Source organism: Bubalus kerabau, chromosome 4, assembly GCF_029407905.1.
Source record: "Bubalus kerabau isolate K-KA32 ecotype Philippines breed swamp buffalo chromosome 4, PCC_UOA_SB_1v2, whole genome shotgun sequence".
Classification (NCBI taxonomy): domain Eukaryota; kingdom Metazoa; phylum Chordata; class Mammalia; order Artiodactyla; family Bovidae; genus Bubalus; species Bubalus kerabau.
In genome coordinates this window covers 83939158-83959948 of record NC_073627.1, presented here as the reverse complement: position 1 = coordinate 83959948, position 20791 = coordinate 83939158, and the positions used below count along the sequence as shown (strand labels likewise).

Genomic DNA, 20791 nt, shown 5'->3' with positions numbered 1-20791 from the left:
GGAACCAGAGATCAAATTGCCAACATCTGCTGGATCATCAAAAAAGCAAGAGAGTTCCAGAAAATCATCTACTTTTGCTTTATTGACTATGCCAAAGCCTTTAACTGTGTGGATCACCACAAACTGTGGAAAATTCTTCAAGAGATGTGAATACCAGACCACTTGATTTGCCTCCTGAGAAATCTGTATGCAGGTCAAGAAGCCACAGTTAGAACTGGACATGGAACAACAGACTGGTTTCAAATTGGGAAAGGAGCACATGAAGGCTGTATATTATCACCCTGTTTATTTAACTTATATGCAGAGTTCACCATGTGAAATGCTGGGCAGGATGAAGCACAAGCTGGAATCAAGATTGCTGGGAGAAATATCAATAACCTCAGATATGCAGATGACACCACTTTTATGGCAGAAAGCGAAGAAGAACTAAAGAGACTCTTGATGAAAGTGAAAGAGGAGACTGAAAAGTTGGCTTAAAACTCAACTGTCAGAAAACTAAGATCATGGCATCTGGTCCCATCACCTCATGGCAAATAGATGGGAAAACAACAGAAACAGTAGCAGACTTTATTTTCTTGGGCTCCAAAATCACTGTAGATGATGACTGCAACCATGAAATTAAAAGATGCTTGCTCCTTGGAAGAAAAGCTATGACCAACCTAGACAGCATATTGAAAACAGAAACAATACTTTGCCAACAAAGGTCCATCTAGTCAAAGCTGTGGTTTTTCTAGTAGTCATGTATTGATGTGAGAGTTGAACTATAAAGAAAGCTGAGCGCCAAAGAATTGATGGTTTTGAACTGTGGTATTGGAGAAGACTCTTGAGGGTCCCTTGGACTGCAAGGAGATCCAACCAGTCCATCCTAAAGGAAATCAGTCCTGAATATTCATTGGAAGGACTGATGCTTAAGCTGAAACTCCCATACTTTGGCCACCTGATGCAAAGAGCTGAGTCATTTGAAAAGACCCTCATGCTGGGAAAGATTGAAGGTTGGAGGAGAAGAGGATGACAGAGAATGAGATGATGGGATAGCATCACCGATGCAATGGACACGAGTTTGAATAGGCTCCAGAAATTGGTGCCTCAGTCCATGGGGTCACAGAGTCGGACACAACTGAGCAACTGAACTGAACAGAACTGACATAGCATTTAAAATATTTCTTTTCAAATAAACATGATTATGTTTTACCTCCTGCTGCAGCAACTTCAAATTGCTGCAAGCAAAAAACTACTAAAAATTACAAATTCCCACCTAAGAACCCCTGCCTACAAGATGATAATTAGTCCTATTTTTGAAGGACCACAAATTATTGCCATACAATTAGATACATCTCTAGGAAAACTAATCTCTTGGCTTTCAAAATACATTTTTGCAGAAAGAGAAAAGTAATCTCTTTGCATTAATTTTGGGAATCACTTTTTTCAAAAGTAAAATATAATTATTTGTTACCTCTAATATTCTAGGTATTTATTAGGGATAAATGGTGAATAAGATAGTATGGCTGCCTTTAAGAATTCACAATCAAATGATGTACCTTTATGTGATATCACATTTTAAGATACATATCCACTTCAGTGAAACTTCTAAGAGCAAGGCTTTCTATTTAAAGTGTTTTTTAAATATTTAATGTATACAACTCGATGGGCTTGGAGATAACTATACATCTGTGATGACAAACCTAGACAGTGTTTTGAAAAGCAGAGACATTACTCTGTCAACAAAGGCCCAAATAGTCAATGGTCTTCCCAGTGATTACATGCTGCAGTGAGTGCAGCAGGTAGGGGTCGAAAGTGGTCGACTCAACAGTTTGGGGAAAAGAAACTAGAGACAGAGTTAAAGTTTCAAAGATGGGACTGGGGAACTCCAGATCTCTTGGATCCAGAGCCCTGTTCCTCGGAGTCACATCACTTTTATTTAGTGTCTTGGCAAGCAGAAAGTATCTGTAGTGCTACGATGAAATCCGCCTCCTGTGTCCCCAATCACGTCTCCCATTTTACTGATTACTTTAAACTATCTTTCTTCTACAAGCGCTATCACCCAGCTGGAGGTCATAGATCTGCATATGCCTTGGGAAAACATCTTAGTGTGTGCACAAGCAGCGTTCTGAACTTGCGCCGACCCGGCGTTCCAAGGTCCACACTATATTTTTCCTTAGCTTAGCAGGGTATGCCGACCCCAGCTAATCAACCCGATGTACTTTTACTTGGGTTATGCTGTATTGCTATGTTTTGCTTTTATTCTTTTCCCATGGTGATTTTCTCATGGCTTAGCCAGAGCAACAGGCGGCTGACTATTAACCCCTGCAGTTACATATGGTTGTGAGAGCTGAATTGTAAAGAAGGCAGAACACCAAAGAACTGATGCTTTCAAACTGTGGTGCTGGAGAAGACTCCTGAGTGTCCCTTGGACAGCAAGGAGATCAAACCAGTCAATCTTAAGGAAATCAACTCTGAATACTCATTGGAAGAACTGATGCTGAAGTTTCAGTATTTTGGTCACCTGATGTGAACAGCTGACTCATTAGAAAAATCCTTGATGCTGGGAAAGATTGAGGGCAGAAGGAATACAGGGTGTCAGAGGATGAGATGGCTGGATGGCATCACTGATGCAATGGACATGAACTTGGACAAATTTCGGGTGATGGTAAGGGACAGGGACGCAGTCTATGATGCAGTCTATGGGGTCACAAAGAGTCGGATACGACTAGGCGATTGAACAACAACAATATACATCTGTGAACTGGCATCACAAGCTATGCCATAAACATAGCCCTCATTTCCACAAGTTTCCTGACATCCTTATTTTTTGTGTAATAATAACACTTAACATAAGATCTACCCTCTTAGCAAAATTTTAAATGTGCAATATAGTGCCATTAACTATCTAACTATAGACCAGTAAGGTCTCTAGGACTTACTTATCCTGTATAACTGAAACTTTGTACCCTTTGACTAATAGCCCCCAATTTCCTCCTCCCAGCCTCTGGCAACAAGCATTCCACTCACTGCTGCTGTGAGTTTGACTCTCTTAGACTCCTCATATAAGTGAAAATATGTAGTATTTGTACTTCTGTGTTCTGCTTCACTTAGGATACTATTCTAATGTTGCAATGAATGAGTTCACAAATGTCTTTGACATCATGATTACAATTCCTTTGGATATACGTCCAAAGTGGGATTCCTGAGTCATATGGTAGTACTGTATTTAATTTTTTGAAGACTTCCATACTATTTCCCATAGTGGCTGCACCAATTTGCATTCTACCAATAGTATGCAAAGGTTTCCTATTCTCTATATCTTCATCAACACCTATCTTAAAAAATATATATATAATAGCCATCCTATGTATGAGGTGATAGCTCATTGTGGTTGTGATTTTCATTTCTCTGAGGAATAGAGATATTGCACATCTTGTCATATACCTATTGATCACTTGTATGTCTTGTTTAGAGAAATGTCTATTCAAGGTCTTTGTATACTTTTTATTCAGATAATTTTCTTCCTTAGTTCCTCCCTCCCTCCTTCCTTCTATCCTTTCTCTCTCTCCCTCTCTCTTTCCCTTCTCTTCCTTCCTGCTTGCTATTGAATTATAGATAGAATTTCCTTAAATATTTTGCATATTAGCCCTTTATCAGATACATGGTTTGCAAATATTTTCTCCCATTCCAGAGGCTGCTTTTTAATTTTGTTGATGGTTTCTTTTGTTATGCAGAAGCTTTTAAACTAGATGTAATCTTACTCATCTACTTTTGCTTTTGGTATCATTGCCAAGAAATTACTGCCACGACCAATGTTAAGAAGCTTTCTTTCTATATTTTCTTCCGGGAGTTTCTAAGGTCTCAATCTTACATTTAAGTCTTTAAAACCACTTTGAGTTACTCTTCGTATTGGTCAACCCGGCGTTCCAAGGTCCACACTATGTTTTTCCTTAGCTTAGCGGGGCATGCCGCTAAGAGTTCAGTTTCATTCTTCCACACATGACTATCCAGTTTTCATGGCACCATTTACCACAGAGACTATCTTTTCCACATTGTGTGGAATATTCACTTTTAAATTGTATCTAAAATTAAATGAATTGATGAGAAGTTATACACATAAGGAGAATTAAAATGGAAAGAAAGCTTTGTGTATGAAAAGTAGAAGGCTCCATAATGGCTGACTCAAAACCACCTGCCTCACTCAGAGTAAACTTTGTACATCTTGTTGTCCCAATTTATGTACCAAAAATTGAAAAAAAAATTGTTAAATGAAAAATGGTAAATTATTTTGGATTGAGAAATATTTGTTATTTATTCCCCTTCAATTCTTTGTAAGCTTTCCAAGGTAGTGACTAAGGACAGTGCCTGTCCACAGAGCAGGGATTCAACATACATTTCAAAAGTGAATGACTGTTAGTTTCATCAATACAAGAATGGATTATTTCTAAATTTCTCACCTTGTATATATGTTTGAGATTTGATCTTTAGAATGCTAAAATACAAATTAGTAGGTGGATGATACTGTGTCTTTCCCTATTTTAAGATAGCAGGGAAAACATATCAACGCTCAAAAATGATGCGTCACTGGTTTTATACTCTATCGAAATCCATGTAGACCAACAAAGCAAATAATTCTCATCATGAAGGATTTTCAAGTGGTATAAAATGCTAATAAAATAGTTCATATACACATTGCATGAGAGAAGCAGTAAGATGTGCAGTGCTAGTGGAGTTAGAAGTAACTAAATTTAGGTTTCTTTGATGAATATTGAGTACATATATTAAAACACTATATCTCCAAGTTTATAACATGTAACACTCAGAGTATTATCTTAATCTCTTATGACAAATGTTTTAGATTAATTGCCTTGATCATTTTGAGACAGAACCAGTTACTTTTAAGCAATACGAGAAAGCTCATTCTTTGTATCATTTAAAAATCGATTTTTATAAAAGTTATCTTAAATATCATTGCCATTAGCTTTAGCAAATCTTTTTCATTTGTATCAGGTTTTAGATTTTCAATGCATTTTCAGGTAAACTCATCTCTTTTGATTTTTCTCAACAATTCTGAATTGATATTACTATGCCAAAAGTAAAGATACTGAATTCAATCGACTTTTCTGACTTCAGGTTCAAGAAAGAAAATCTCGAGAGACTGCTATAAAAATCCAGTCTTCCCTTCTTGTATAAATGCCTCTCATTCTTTGACTTGATCAACATCCTCCTCCAATCCACATTATAGAGACACAGAGATAGTACGCCATCTGTACACAAAGGACCCAAGAACTCTTTCTCATCAACTTCACAATCCTGGTGTTAAGCCTGATAAAGAGAGGGCACTGTTTTCCTTACATTTCTTATGAAAATGATATATTTCTCCTCTAAGACTAGTTCTGATTCCAAGTCTCTACTTTGTCTCTTTCTTATACCCAATGCACACTGCCAAGACTCCAAAATTACAAAATTTTCAAATCTTCACATGCATGATTAATTAATTCTACTTATCCTAGTAGAATTAATTCAACATATATAGCATATAGAAAGATATCAGAACTCAGTTGCCAGTAAGACTGTTTAGTGAAATTCAACTTTTAAAATAAAAAGTTCTCTTGTGCATCTTCAGGTTATTTTTCAGAGTTGTCTCTTGTATGTTTTTTTTCCTCCTAAAGTCCAATATGATTTCTATACTTGTGGTGTGTTTCTTGATAGTCACCTGGGCTCTCAGAATCACTCAGCCATCCTTTTATCTCCCCACTGACTACCTTTGAAATACCTTTAATCAATGTTTGAAACTTTTCTCTACTTTTACAACAGCTAACTTAATTCAACAAATGATTTTACTGTTTTATGGAAAATATATGACCTCACCCAATCTACCTGTCTCCAATCTCATTCTTTCCCTATATCATCACATGTCCTTTTCTCGCTAGCTCCTCTTTAAGAATTTAATCTATTCCTTTACCAGACTGTTCTAACCCTCTGTGCTTTTGAGATCATCCATTCATGAAAATGTGTTACTTCAATTATATCATCTTCCATTGCCCTGTTCATCACATGTTCTTTTATTCACATCTCTCCTGAAATGTAGTCAAATCCATTCTATACACATGATATAAATACTACTACCCTCAGCAAAATTTCCAACTCTATTCTTCTCTTTAACAAGATACTTATTTAAAAACATTCCATACCCAATTCCTTGTAGCTGCTCAACAATTTATAACATAACAGTTTGCCCCCAAAACCTAATGAATTAAAACCACCATTAATTGTTGATCATAGGTTTACTTGGTGGTGGTTTTGCTGATCTTGGCCTGGCTGGGTTGACCTATACAGGGAACATCTATGTGATTAGCTGACTAGTTGTTTGGAAACTGGCCCGCTGAAGATAGTTGGTTGGCTGCTGGCTCGGGTAATAGGAGTGATCAGTTACTAGCAACAGTCTTCACCATAACTAAAGGCAGATCCATTAAGTTTAAAATACAATGGAGGTTTTAAGTTTAAAATGATAGAATCAAAAGTAAAGTGAGGATATTTGGAAAAATGAAAGGCCAAGGAAGACTTTGATCAGAACCATGTATGAAATATCAAGTAGATTGCTGTTCAATTTCTCTAAGAATTCAATTTTTAGAGTAGAATGCCTACCACTCAGACAAGAAGGTTTAAGCACCAACAAACTCACTAATGTCCTTTCTCAAATTTTCTCTAAACTTTGGCAGGTATTTGAGAACCTGGATTTAATAAATTAACATGAATAAGGTCAACACTATACTCACAAGCATGAACAGATTCTGAATATGATTTTTAAATAAGCAAAATCCCCTATTTATTACACCAACATAGTTTAATTCTGATCTTTAAGAGATGTTAATGTTAGCATGAAATTTGAGCAGAATAACTTCATAAAGTCAGATGTAGATATTATCTAAATATTTTCCTTGGTTCTTATTTCCATTTCATAAATATATTTATACTGTCTATATCAGATAACTGGGCTTCATTGGTGGCTCAGAGGGTAAAGCATCTGCCTGCAATGCAGGAAACCCGGGTTCAATTCCTGAGTTGGGAAGATCCGCTGGAGAAGGAAATAGCAACCCACTCCAGTATTCTTGCCTGGAAAATCCCAGGAATGGAGAAGCCTGGTAGGCTATAGTCCATGGGGTCGCAAAGAGTCAGACACGACTAAGCGACTTCACTCCTCACACTCTTCACTCTATATCAGATACGTAAAATATGTATCAGGAAAGCAAGTTTATAGTAGAAAAGCTGGAATTTATAATTGATCACTTAATCACTGAACAGAAATACTAATAAATTTTATCATTCACTCATGAAGATTTTATGACAAATTCTCAGTGAAAAATCTGTTCCTTTAATCAAAACAGAAAATGCTGTTTTGGCACTGAAGATAAAATCATTCTGCTAATAATTATTTAGAATATTAATGATTTAATGAATAATTTGGAATTAGTTTAATCATGGTAACACTCATAAATTGGCAAATCTATGTCTAAGGCTATTAAATAACAAAAGATATTTTCAAGTATTTTTCAAATATTCATAATGTTGAAGAAGTTTAGCAAAGATACCTTGGTCTATGATCTACAAAATACTTTATATTACTTTGATTTACACCCTAATTTTTATAGATAAAAACATAAAGATAGCATGTATTTGTGAGTAGTACCAATAAAAATTTCTGATTAAAAAAATGCCAGTGCTCTTCACTGAATTATGACATATTTTTGTTGCTGGTTTCTATAAATTATAAGCCCTCTTTTCATTGCACAACAAATCTGAAGTTATGAAAATAAAGTGTCATTGTAACAAGGAAGATAATCTGCACTTTTAGGTTATTTTTTTGATCAAACTAGAACCCAGATAAAACTTTTCTAAAATCAGCTTTATCCATTTCTTAAACCAGTACTTATTTTGATATAACAAAATATCTTTTATAAACTACATGATGCCTTATCAGTTAACAGAGGCGAAATTCAAAAGTTGAAATATATACTAGCCTTAACTCATGTTATGGGGCATTTGGGTTTCAGAATTTTTAAGACCTTTCAGGAATTATGCTCAAAAAACTTCCTCATTAGTGTGTGTACCTATTTTACAAAAATTTTTTTCACCATATTTACACTGTACATTATTTTAATACAAAAGGTGTTTAAAACTAGGTAAATTGAATATTTTGCTTAGTTCTTGAATTGCCAATTGACACAATTGGGAATTATTTTTAATTTTTTATATTATTTCCTTATTATAAAACCTTTAACTCCCATTTGCTTAAAAGGAGAGAAAAATGTCAATGCATTCGAAATCTACATATCTGCTAAAACCCATAAATTCGTATGGGAGCAAAATACAGAAGGAAAGTATAAGTAAAACATTTACTTTGAACTTGTACATTTTAGATTTTAAATTGACACAGCCTTTATTCTGAAGCAGGCATTCTGCATATAGCATCTCAATAAAATTTTTATAACATTCTGAGGTAGTTAGAAAAATTTTAATGGTGAGAAATTTTTAATGGTGTGAAAAATAAGGCTTAGTGAGATTAACTAATTTATATGCAAAGTAGGAATAGGGACAATCTGCTTTTTGCCTATTCTTCAATTCTTAGTGCCTCCTAAAAATGTTTTAATTCTTTCCCTATTAGAAAGATAGAAATACTTTTCACATACCAACTTATTCTCACCAAGTTTCTTCTAACATTTCTTGATCATAGAAGATCTTAATGTTCACAACTATCAACTATCTTTAAGTGAAATGTACAGTGTTTTCAATACCCAGGATTAGAAAAATCTCGAAATTATTTTCCTTGGCAACTTGTTTCATAAAATTGGCTATGAAACTTTTGGAGTATGCCACAAATAAAACAAAAACTCTAATCTATGATTTTTTTCTAACTGTAACAAAAACTCTTTTTATTCTTCTTAAACTGAAGTGTTTTCCACCACTTAAACACTCTTTTACACGTATGATCTCTACCAGGTACAACGTCACCCTCTTCATTAATAGGCAAAAGGGTTATTCACTGACAAAGTACAATCAACTGATCTTAGAATATTTGTTAGGATTAATCTCATTTTTTTGGAATTGAAATTACAACTGAGACTTAAATCATGTTGTTTTGGGGCTTTTGATGAACATATAATTCATTATTTCTTAAAAAATTTTAAACATTAGCAGTATTAGACAAAATAGCTGTGTTCTATATTCTGTCAAGTCTAAAATGTGCACAAATTACAAAATGTTTAGATTATCTAATTTTTTTGATTATTTTAAAAGATCATTGTTACATAAAGTGAAAAGAGAATGATAGCTTACAAAGGATAATCAAGTTCAGATATTAAGGAAACGTATAAACACTGAACACACTTTAAATAACAGTCATGGGATAGCTTTAGGTTAGTTTCCGTGCACCAGATTTATTTATCAATTCGAAGGATTACTTATAGGAAGATAGTTTAAAATTTCCCAAGGCAGGGGGATGATGGGGGAGTGGGATTAACAAATCAGTATATATTAGATGCATAAGGACTAGAACCAGGGCAGACATGAGTTTCTAAATTATAAACATCACTTTGTGCATTAAACGGTGATATTTCACAGGATACCAAAGTAACACCGACTTATAAAAACAAACCAAACACTTAAAATGTTGGCCACATGAGAGAGACTAGCTGGAGGCTTTAGGAGACGATGAAAAACAAACCCAGCCAAATCAAAATGTACTATCATCCCTGGAAGAACCAAAACAGGAAAAAATACCACAGGTCCTTACAACACCCATAAAAGTTCAGGCATTAGGAAGGGTCGACTGCCACTCACTTCACGCTGTTTTAAAGCCCGCCCCTCCGGAACTAGGTCTCCACTGAACTAGCAGGCGCCAGAGACATGTGCTCTGTACATGGCAGGACTCAGCCCCACGCCCTCCCCAACCTCTCCACAACCTCTGCGGGTAGAAAGCTCGCCCCGGGGAAGTGTCAGGGCCAGGCCGGAGGCGGGAGCGCGCGGCTCACGCGTGCGCCAGGTGGGGGCAGCACTGAACGGAGGAGGAGCCTGCACGAGGCTCCGCCTCTGCAGGCTGCGGCCTCGGGCTATGGCCAGGGCTCGGAGGGCTCTGGCTCTGGGACTTGGAGGCCTGAATTTGGGCTGCCCGGAGAGGGCTCCTCCTTGTCCCCACGCGGTCGCGGCCCCCTCTGTTCGAGGTGCAGCTGCAGCAAGGCCCGGCGGTACATGGCTTCCAGCTTCTCGAGCCGGGCTCTAAGGGCCCTGGGGCTCCCCGGGTCGTCCTCGGGGCCGCCGCCCCTCGCCCTCCGGTTCATGCTGGCCTCCTCCGGGACCGGGGTCGCCCTCGCCGAGTCCGCGGACGCCCCGTCGCTGCCCTCGCCAGGGAACCGCAAGGCCTGACGAAAGAGGCTGCGGTTCTCGCGCTTCAGCCGCCGGTTCTCGAGCCTCAGCCGGGCGTTCTCCTCGCGCAGCCTCGCGTTCTGCCGGTCCCGCTCGTCCCGCGCGCAGATGGCCTCCAGATGGCTCGCCGCCAAGTCGGCGAACCGCTCCTCCAGCTGCTGTCGGGCGCCGCCCGCACGGCCTCGCCAGCCCACGCTGCCGCCACCCCCACGAACGCGGCCTGGGCGGCCTTGCCCGCGGCTGTCCCCGCCGCCTTCCCCGCCGCCACAGCTCCCGCGCCTAGTGGCGCCACCACGCATGCGCCACATCGGTCCCGTCCCAGCCGCGCTGCCAGCGCCGTGGGCCGAGGGGCCGAGCTCTCAGGCGCCAGCGAGTTCGGGGCCCGGCGGGGCGGCCAGGGCAGCTGCGGAGGAGGAAAGGAGGTGGCGGGCGGCGGCTGCTGGCTTGAGGCCAGAGGAGGCCGGGAGTTTGCCCGGTCTGAGGCGTGTCTAGTCTTCTCGGGTGGAGCTGCCCCCTGGGCCTGGGATCTCCAGGCCGGCTCACACACAATGCCCCCGGGGAGCGCTCTGCTGCTCAGCCCTTTTCAGCTGCGCGCGAGGTGGGGAAAACTGTATCCCAGGCTCTGCCAGGGCACTTCGCGAGGCCCGGGGCACTGAAGGAACCCGCCTGCCTCACCCGGTCCCTAGCCCAGCCACCAGTTACCTTGCCTTTTACAGGGCAATCTCAAAGCAAATAATAATACAGTGAGAAGTTACGGAATAGCTTTATGGGGCAGGTTGAAAAGCTTAACGGGTTCATTTAGAACACAACGGTTTAAACCACCTCTAAGCTTAATAAAACATTAAGCTTAGAGGCAACAGAAGAGCTGAGCACTTGTCACTTGAGGCCTCCCTCAAGCAGGAACGGGTAGCTCTCAGAAGAATATAGGCAATTCCCAGTTTGTGGACAGCCAGCGTTTCACTCGACAAACTGCAGTTTTATAGAAACGAAGTTGTAATTAGATTTGCTCAGGCCAAAACCTATGAAATTCAAAATGAGTCCAACTCATTCAGGAAAATTGAAATACTCAGTAAATTTCAAATGTTCAGGGTGGATACAACTCATTGAATGATGGCATTCTTTGCTTCTAAGGGAATCAACTTACACAGTAACTGGACAAATGCAAAGTAAATTAAGGATAAGATAAGAATGCCAGAATCTCACGGGCCAGACTGGTGGTAGCAAGATTCTACACTTTAACAAGGTCCCAGGTAATTCTTAGGTTAACTGAAGTCTTCAAGCCACAAGTAAATGAACTAGAAAAGCATTTGAGAAACCTACTTCACAGTTGGGGTTTTCACTGAAAAATACAAAGAAAGGTAAGTAACTAGAGGAAAAGATAGGATTATACAACTTTTATCCTAAAATACTACAAACACAATCTCTCAATCGTCATTTCATAAAATCAAAAAAGTAGGAAAGAATAACAAGAATTTTAAGAAATAGAAATTAAATTTTATGAAAGAAAGGCGATATTCCTAATTTCCGTTGAAAATTGATGACAAAAACTTTGTTGCAGACATACATCAGCTACTCTATGGACTATTGAACTATATAACTATATAACTATATATATATATATATATATATATTTTTTTTTTTTTTTTTTTTTCAGTGAAAACCCCAACTGTGAACTAGGTTTCTCAAATGCTTTTCTAGTTCATTTACTTGTGGCTTGAAGACTTCAGTTAACCTATATATATATATTCCCCCCCCTCATAGAGTGTATAGTTCAGTTCAGTCACTCAGTCGTGTCTGACTCTTTGTGACCCCATGAATCGCAGCACGCCAGGCCTCCCTGTCCATCACCAACTCCCAGAGTTCACTCAGACTCCTGTCCATCTATCAGTGACGCCATCCAGCCATCTCATCCTCTGTCGTCCCCTTCTCCTCCTGCCCCCAATCCCTCCCAGCATCAGAGTCTTTTCCAATGAGTCAGCTCTTCGCATGAGGTGGCCAAAGTACAGAGTGCAGGAAAAAATGCTGGTGTGTAAGGAAAGATGATTAGTTCTCAGTTTTAGACAGGAGCCCTAGGAACCCATGAGGTGAGAAGTTAGATATGCCATAGGAGTTAGAGAAAAAATCTGCATAAGAAAGATTCAGTCACCCCTTGGATGTTATTACTTGAGTACTGGTGTTTTATTTTTTGTTGGCTTCACTTTCCTCATCCTTGCATTAGTAAACCTACTAGTATTCTCATTTTACATCTCAGATTTAAACTGCCTTGTATCCTTTGTAAAAATATCTCCTAAATTTTTGTTCCTAACCACTGTAAACGAACTGTACTGAGTTTTCTAAAGAATACTGACACTAGTTACATGAGAAGGCCTCTATGTCCTACTCTCTACCCCTGTTTTAACCCCAAAGTACTCTTTTGCCCTTCATAAGTTATTGAAGTGATATAAAATATTATGAAAATCAGGTAAAACTGCTTAGGCAGAAATTGTCTGTTTCATGTAGTTTACAGTAACTGATCTAGATATATGTGTATCCTCCCAAAAGAGAGACTCCATTAAAATTCTACAACTCTGGTCAGTCACATGGCATATATAACCATCTTTATTTTACTAAAAGAAAGGAAGGAAGGGAAGAAGAAAAGGGGAAAAAAAAAGAGAGAAAATTGATCCAGCAAAAATTATCACTCATAATCATGAAGGTTATCTGTGGATAGCAATGAACATTCACCTAGGGTTAATGGAGATTCCATCATCCTCCCAAATAGGAGGTAGAGACAGTAATCTCTACGTTGAAAGAGAATTTGGAACGGAATTACCAAAATGATCACTGCCCAAATTATTCCTTGTATTTAAATAAATTTACTTAGCATATGTCAAGAACTGTATACCTGAAGATGAATATTACATCATTTCTAAATATAGTAGCACAAAAGTTAGTAAAAATGGTTCTACCAACTATTATTTATTAGTAGCCTACATATGAAAATAGTATTGCATAAATAATAAAAGACATATACAAAAATAAAATGAAAAATCTTAGAGAAAACAATTATGGAAATGATAAAGTTTAAGATAAATTATTCTTAAAAGAGGAGAATACAGAAAAACATAAAAGCTCTTAATTAGAAAACATATATAAATATCTGTGCTTTCTTTTAAAAATGAGGGCTTGTAAACAGTAAAATTATTTGCTTACTAAACAGAAAAATGCTCAAAGGACACAGATTTATCTTTCCTGACCTTGTCATTATTGTCCTGTTAAGCTACTCTTACTCAAGAAAGAGATAAGAATTCTCCTATGATAAATGCCACAGTTTCCTAAATAAAAACTTCAATGGACTATTGGCACTGTGTGTTTAGGAAACTAACTCCAAAGATTATCCTTTGACTAAGGTTATAAAATTTGGAGTAAAAGAGCAGAAAAAAATTCAAATAAGTAATTTAGAGTACTTGATTTTGCTGTTTCCCTGAAACAACAACTTCTTAGTTTTTTGTTAAGGGGACTTTTTGTAATTTTTTTTTTCCTCCCTCCACACCTTCAATACCCATTCTCTAATTATTTGAAAACTTATATTTCATTTTATGTTAGAGAAAAAAAAAAGATGAATAGATGAGGTTATAGTCACTGTGCTTCTTAATATAATGCAATAAATCAGCATTTTTGTAAATACGGAGCTGAGAAAAGCTGTGTTAGCAAATTGGAGTGGCACTGCTTTTTTGCCTCAACTTTAGTATTTCTCAAAGCCAAATTTGAATGACAGCTGAGTTCTTTATCCCTTTTCTCTCATCCTCCATACAAGTTCCCCCCCTACCCCCACCATATATACTGCTGCTGCTAAGTCACTTCAATCGTGTCCAACTCTGTGTGACCCCATAGATGGCAGCCCACCAGGCTCCCCTGTCCCTGGGATTCTCCAGGCAAGAACACTGGAGTGGGTTGCCATTTCCTTCTCCAATGCATGAAAGTGAAAAGTGAAAGTGAAGTCGCTCAGTCGGGTCCGACTCTTAGCGACCCCATGGACTGCAGCCTACCAGGCTCCTCCATCCCTGGGATTTTCCAGGCAAGAGTACTGGAGTGGGGTGCCATTGCCTTCTCTGCCATATACACTATCTGGTGTATATTTCTAGGTGTTAGCTTGAGAAAGAGGTCCTGTGTCCCTAGCTGATTTCTAAGATTCTTTTGTTGTCAGACTTATTTGACTCTCACTTTAAAAAACACATTTCTTATAAAATTAATCTTATATTAAGGTAATTTATGGCACATTCACATTGGAAAAAGCCATCCCATATCAAATATCTCTGTGTTGCCTCTATTGTTAAGACATCCTATAATATCTCATCCAATGATCTTTGATTAACAACTTTGAGCAAGGTCAGTTGTATATAATATCGAACTCCTTACTCTGGCAGTTGCAGCTGACCATAATCTGGATGCCCTGGGCATTTCTGTGCTTATCTTCCACTTCTCCTCTGATGCTCTAGCCCCTCTGCTACCAAGAGTCACTGAGGTCTTTTGCCCTGGAGTTTGAATGTAATGGACTATCTGTAGGCTGAATTCAGTTCAGTTCAGTCGCTCAGTCATGTCCGACTCTTTGAGACCCCATGCATCGCAGCACGCCAGGCCTCCCTGTCCATCACCAACTCCCGGAGTTCACTCAAACTCATGTCCATCTATCAGGGATGCCATCCAGCCATCTCATCCGCTGTCCTCCCCTTCTCCTCCTGCCCCCAATCCCTCCCAGCATCAGAGTCTTTTCCAATGAGTCAGCTCTTCGCATGAGGTGGCCAAAGTACTGGAGTTTCAGCTTTAGCATCATTCCTTCCAAAGAAATCCCAGGGCTGATCTCCTTTAGAATGGACTGGTTGGATCTTCTTGCAGTCCAAGGGACTCTCAAGAGTCTTCTCCAACACCATAGGCTGAATTATGTATTATGTAGGCTGAATTATGTATTATGTAGGCTGAATTATGTCCCCTCAAAAATTCGTATGTTGAAGCCCTAACTGCTAATGTGATGGTATTAGGAGATGGGGCTTGTGGGAGGTAATCAGGTTTCAGTTAAGTTCAGTTCAGTCACTCAGTCATTTCCAACTGTTTGAAACCCCATGAACTGCAGCATGCCAGGCTTCCCTTTCATCACCAACTCCCAGAGTTTACTCAAATTCATGTCCATTGGGTCGGTGATGCCATGCAACTATCTCATCCTCTGTTGTCACCTTCTCTCACCTACAGTCTTTCCCAGCATCAGGATCTTTTCAAATGCGTCAGTTCTTCACATCAGTCATTGGCCAAACTACTGGAGTTTCAGCTTCAGCATCAGTCCTTCCAATGAATATTCAGGACTGATTTCCTTTAGGATGGACTGGTTGGATCTCCTTGCTGTCTAAGGGGCTCTCAAGAATCTTCTCCAACACCACCGTTCAAAAGCATCAATTCTTCAGCACTCAGCTTTCTTCATAGTCCAATTCTCACATCCATACATATGGAAAAACCATAGCTTTGACTAGATGGACCTTTGATGGCAAGTAATGTCTCTGCTTTTTAATACTGTCTAGGTTGGTCATGACTTTTCTCCCAAGGAGCAAGCATCTTTTAATTTCATGGCTGCAGTCACCATCTGCAGTGATTTTGGAGCCCTCAAAAATAAAGTCTGTCACTGTTTCCACTGTTTCCCCATCTTAGTTTTCTGAATGTTGAGCTTTAAGCCAACTTTTTCACTCTCCTCTTTCACTTTCATCAAGAGGCTTTTTAGTTCCTCTTCACTTTTTGCCACCATAAGGGTGGTGTCATCTGCATATCTGAGGTTATTGATATTGTTCCTGGCAGTCTTGATTCCAGCTTGTGCTTCATACAGTCCAGCATTTCACATGATGTACTCTGCATATAAGTTAAATAAGCAGGGTGACAATATATAGCCTTGATGTACTCCTTTCCAAATTTGGAACCAGTCTGTTGTTCCATGTCCAGTTCTAACTTCTTGACCTGCATACAGATTTCTCAGGAGGTAGGTCAGATGGTCTGGTATCCCCATCTCTTCAAGAATTTTCCACAGTTTGTTGTGATCCACACATTCAAGAGGAGAGTGAAAAAGTTGGCTTAAAACTCAACATTCAGAAAACTAAGATCATGACATCTGGTCCTATCACTTCATGGCAAATAGATGGGGAAACCATGGAAATAGTGACAGAGTTTATTTGGGGGGGCTCCAAAATCACTGCAGATGGTGACTGCAGCCATGAAATTAAAAGCCACTTGCTCCTTGGAAGAAAAGTTATGACAAACCTAGACAGCATATTAAAAAGCAGAGACATTACTTTGCTAACAAAGGTTCATCTAGTCAAAGCTATGGTTTGTCCAGTAGTCATGTATGGATGTGAGAGTTGGACTATAAAGAAAATTGAGCACCGAAGAATCGATGCTTTGAGCTGTGGTGTTGGAGAAGACTCTTGAGAGTCCCTTGGACTGCAAGGAGATCCAACCAGTCCATCCTAAAAGAAATCAGTCCTGAATATTCATTGGAAGGACTGATGCTGAAGATGAAGCTGCAATACTTTGGCCACCTGATATGAAGAACTGACTCATTAGAAAGGACCCTGATGCTGGGAAAGATTGAAGGTGGGAGGAAAGGGGATGACAGGATGATATGGTTGGATGGCATCACTGACTCAATGGACATGAGTTTGAGTAAACTCAGGGAGTTGGTGATGGACAGGGAGGCCCAGTGTGCTCCAGTCTGTGGGGTTGCAAAGAGTCGGACAAAACTGAGCAACTGAAGTGAACTGAACACAGTTAAAGGCTTTGGTGTAGTCAATAAGGCAGAAGTAGATATTTTTCTCGAACTCTTGCTTTTTTGATGACCCAACAGGTGTTGGGAATTTTATCTCTGCTTCCTCTGCCTTTTCTAAATCTAGCTTGAACATCTGGAAGTTCATGGTTCACAAAATGTTGAAGCCTGACCTGGAGAATTTTGAGCATCATTTTGCTGGGTGTGAGATGAGTGCAATATTTGGTAGCTTGACCATTCTATGGCATTGCCTTTCTTTGGGAATCAGGTTTAGAGGAGGTCATGAGGGTGAGGCTCCCTCCTGATGTAATTAGTGCCCATTAAGAAAAGACATCAGAAAGCTTCCCGCCCCTGCTCTCTGTCCACCTTGTGAAGAGACAGCCAAAAGTTGGCCATCTGCAAGCCCCGAAGAGTGCCCTCGCTGGGGAGCTGAGTCAACCAGCACCTTGATCTTGGACATCCCAACCTCTGAACTGTGAAAAATATATTCCTGTTGTTTGTACAGCACCTTTCATTTTTTTTGCCTCACTTATCTGGATTGTAAAGAATCGAAGGCAAAGTTTATACCCTACCATTTCATACATTTGTCTTAGACCCCCTGAACTCAAGGTGCTTTTTTCTCTTTTTGACATTGATAACATAATGTAATACCTGTTCCAATAATTTGCTGCTGGGGTCCTTTCCTGTGTTAGTATTCTTGTACAAGTAGATCTGCAAATAAGATGTGAGTTCCTGGATCTGCTTATATTGTATAAGTGTGTGTGTGATACAAATATTTCTAGAATGACTAGGATATTAAAAGCATTTATTCCTCATTCTCTTGTATAATCTTGAAGACTTTACCAAGTAAAACTGTAATTATTTAATATTCAATAAAGTCAACCTTTTGAAGAAGGAAATGGCAACCCACTCCAGTATTCTTGCCTGGAGAATCCCATGGACAAAGGAGCCTAGCAGGCCACAGCCCATGGGTTTGCAAGAGTTAGACACGACTTAGGGACTCAACCACCAAAGTCAACCTATATACCCAGTAGCTGACCTAACTGCAACTCACAAAAAAAGGGTTTTAGCATGCTGAAAAATTTCAGACTGATTTGGGAAGGAGGTTGGCACTGCCTTGTCAATGACAAGCCTTGTTAAAGGCTTATCTTAGCATATTAATATATAAAAGGTTTATCTTGAAAGTATGTTTTTGACTATAAAATAAATAAGAGGTAAAATTTCTGTAGTAAGACATATGCAGATCTTATCATCAACACCACAACCCTTCTACCCCAGTTATATAGCCTTGGGCAGCCTTCTTAAACCACTTTCTTAATTTGTACAATGGGAATAAAGTAGTGTTTACTTTATGGGGTTCTTATGAGGAACTCTTAAAAATCTTAAAACAGAGTCAGCCAGCAAGTATTACATATTAACTCTTGATATTATTATTATTTTGTTCTTTTTATAAGATGGGATTTAGAGAAAGTTCTTATAAACAGCCAGTGCTATTTAAACTCTCCACGTGAGTTATTTGCTTAAGGAGCTGACCCAAATATAATATGCAGCTCCTTTGCAGATATGATTCTTATTTTTTGATAGTTTTCATTAAATGTTTGGGTTTGAAAATCCAAAAATATGGATTTGAAAATCCATATTTTGTGAGGTCCATGTGCTGAAAAACTTGGTTAATCACATTCTGAGCTTGGTGTTTACTAATATTCTCTCTAAAATCCTAGATGAACACGGTTTATTTTCTGGGAGCAGATTTATTAGGGCTATGAAGAGCATGTATCGATGCTTCGTAGCATGAATATCTCTTTATTGGAATAATTACTAGAAAGTTAGGAATTGAGAATATTGATTACATTTATTTAGTCTTTTGATATGGACAAAAATATTAAAAACCATCAAACATTAGCACTGCCCTTTGACAGCATCACTTAATTCTAGCTACAGGGAAAATTGTGACATAAACAAAAGCAGCATGACTTATTTGTCTTAATTAGGATACTTTCTACATGAGAGAGAGACTCTCCTTCCTTTATATATTATAAAAGCACTAGCCAGACTAATACAAGAGGCCAAGAGCAATACAGATTAAGCAGAAAATAACATAGTAAAAGCAAAAGGTGTGTCCACAGGATCCTTAACCAAAACAAGTCCAAGACTTTTTAAGGTGGGAAATGTTTTTGTTAGTTCTAAAACTAGTGTTTCCATCCTACATGCTTGCAGATTAGTATTGTTCCTTAAAGAGACTGGCCTGTACACCAGCTATAAGCAGCTATTTGAATTTCAGTTTAAATGAATCTAAAGTTAAAATTTTAAAATTGGTTCCTACATTACACTAGCTCCATTTCAGGTTCTCTGCAGTCCCGTGTGGCTTAGTGTCTGTCATGATGGATTGAGCAGGTAATAGAGCATTTCCATTATCACAGAGAGGTCTATTGGACTGCACTGGGACAATTAGTATACCTCACTTCTTACTCTAATTATTGGTCTCAATCTTCAGAAAGCCATGGTGAAACTGATACTGGGAAAAAAAATGCAAGAGATCACTCTGCATATTTCTAGCATTTTCTCTGTGTTTGATTTCACGTGAATGAAACAGTTTTCCTTTGTTTTAAGTCAACCTTGAACATTTAGGGCTGTCTTATTCTTAAGCATATGTAACCAAATATAGTTGTTCTGTCTCAGTTTGAGTTTTCCTGTCACATACACATTATTGAAGGCAGTAACAAAAGTTTAGGAATAATTTCTAATTAGAACTACCAAGTTATTTATGAGCTATTTTCAGAAGGGTGCAAAAAAAAAAAAAGTATTTTAATTTTTCTCTTACCACTGTCCCTCAAACCTGTTCTGTCACCCTCCCCTCCCTTCCTTTGTATAGTAGCTAGAGAAGAACCATTACTGTACCATTACTTCTGAATGTTAATCAACAGTCTTCATTTTCAGATATTAAAAGTCCATTTCAATATAATTCAAAATGTCAAATGCTCAGTCAATTCCTTGTCTCTCATCTCCTCAGAGCACTGTTGCCACGCTTCCCCTCAGATTGAGACCAACCAGCCTTAATGGAAAAGGAGGGTAAAACAGATGTTTATTCTCTTCCATGCCTCATCTTCTCACCCTCCTCTAACAACTGCCTCTAGTTCCTTCAGCGTCAGGAACAAGGGTAAGGTGAAAGCGGAATTAGAAAAAAAAGGAAAAAAAAAAAAATCACAGGTATCTGGTGCCGCCATTTTCTGGTGTCAGGTCCTCAGGTGTTAGATGACCTGACACCCCCTTGCGTCGCAAACCTGTTCTCTCACAGGGCATCTTAGTGGTTTCTTTTTTTTTTTTAATTGGAGGATAATTGCTTTATAATACTGTGTTGGTTTCTGCCATACAACTACATGAATCAGCCATAAGTATATATATATCCCCTCCCTCTAGAGCCTTCCTTCTGCATCCCTATCCTACTCATCTAGGTTAAAACAGAGCATGAGGCTGAGCTCCCTGTGCTCCCAGCAACTTCCCACTAGCTGACTATTTTAAACACGGTAGTGTAAATATTCTAAGGCTACTCTTTCAGTTTTTCCCACCCTCTCCTTCCTTTGCTCAGGACATGGAAGCAACCTAGATGTC

At 38.9% G+C, this 20791-nt stretch overlaps 1 protein-coding gene across 1 annotated transcript; it reads right to left on the bottom strand.

The window, feature by feature from the left end:
* Positions 1-9399: 9399 nt before the first annotated feature.
* TUSC1 (tumor suppressor candidate 1) lies at positions 9400-10845 on the bottom strand. The gene has a single exon (XM_055577870.1). It carries the CDS (start codon positions 10710-10712, stop codon positions 10092-10094), a length of 621 nt encoding a protein of 206 aa, XP_055433845.1. The 5' UTR covers positions 10713-10845; the 3' UTR covers positions 9400-10091.
* Between the last annotated feature and the right edge of the window lie 9946 nt (positions 10846-20791).

Excerpts from the sequence above, each read along its gene's own strand:
- TUSC1 (XM_055577870.1), bottom strand. The coding sequence starts at position 10,712 with ATGTGGCGCATGCGTGGTGGCGCCACTAGGCGCGGGAGCTGTGGCGGC.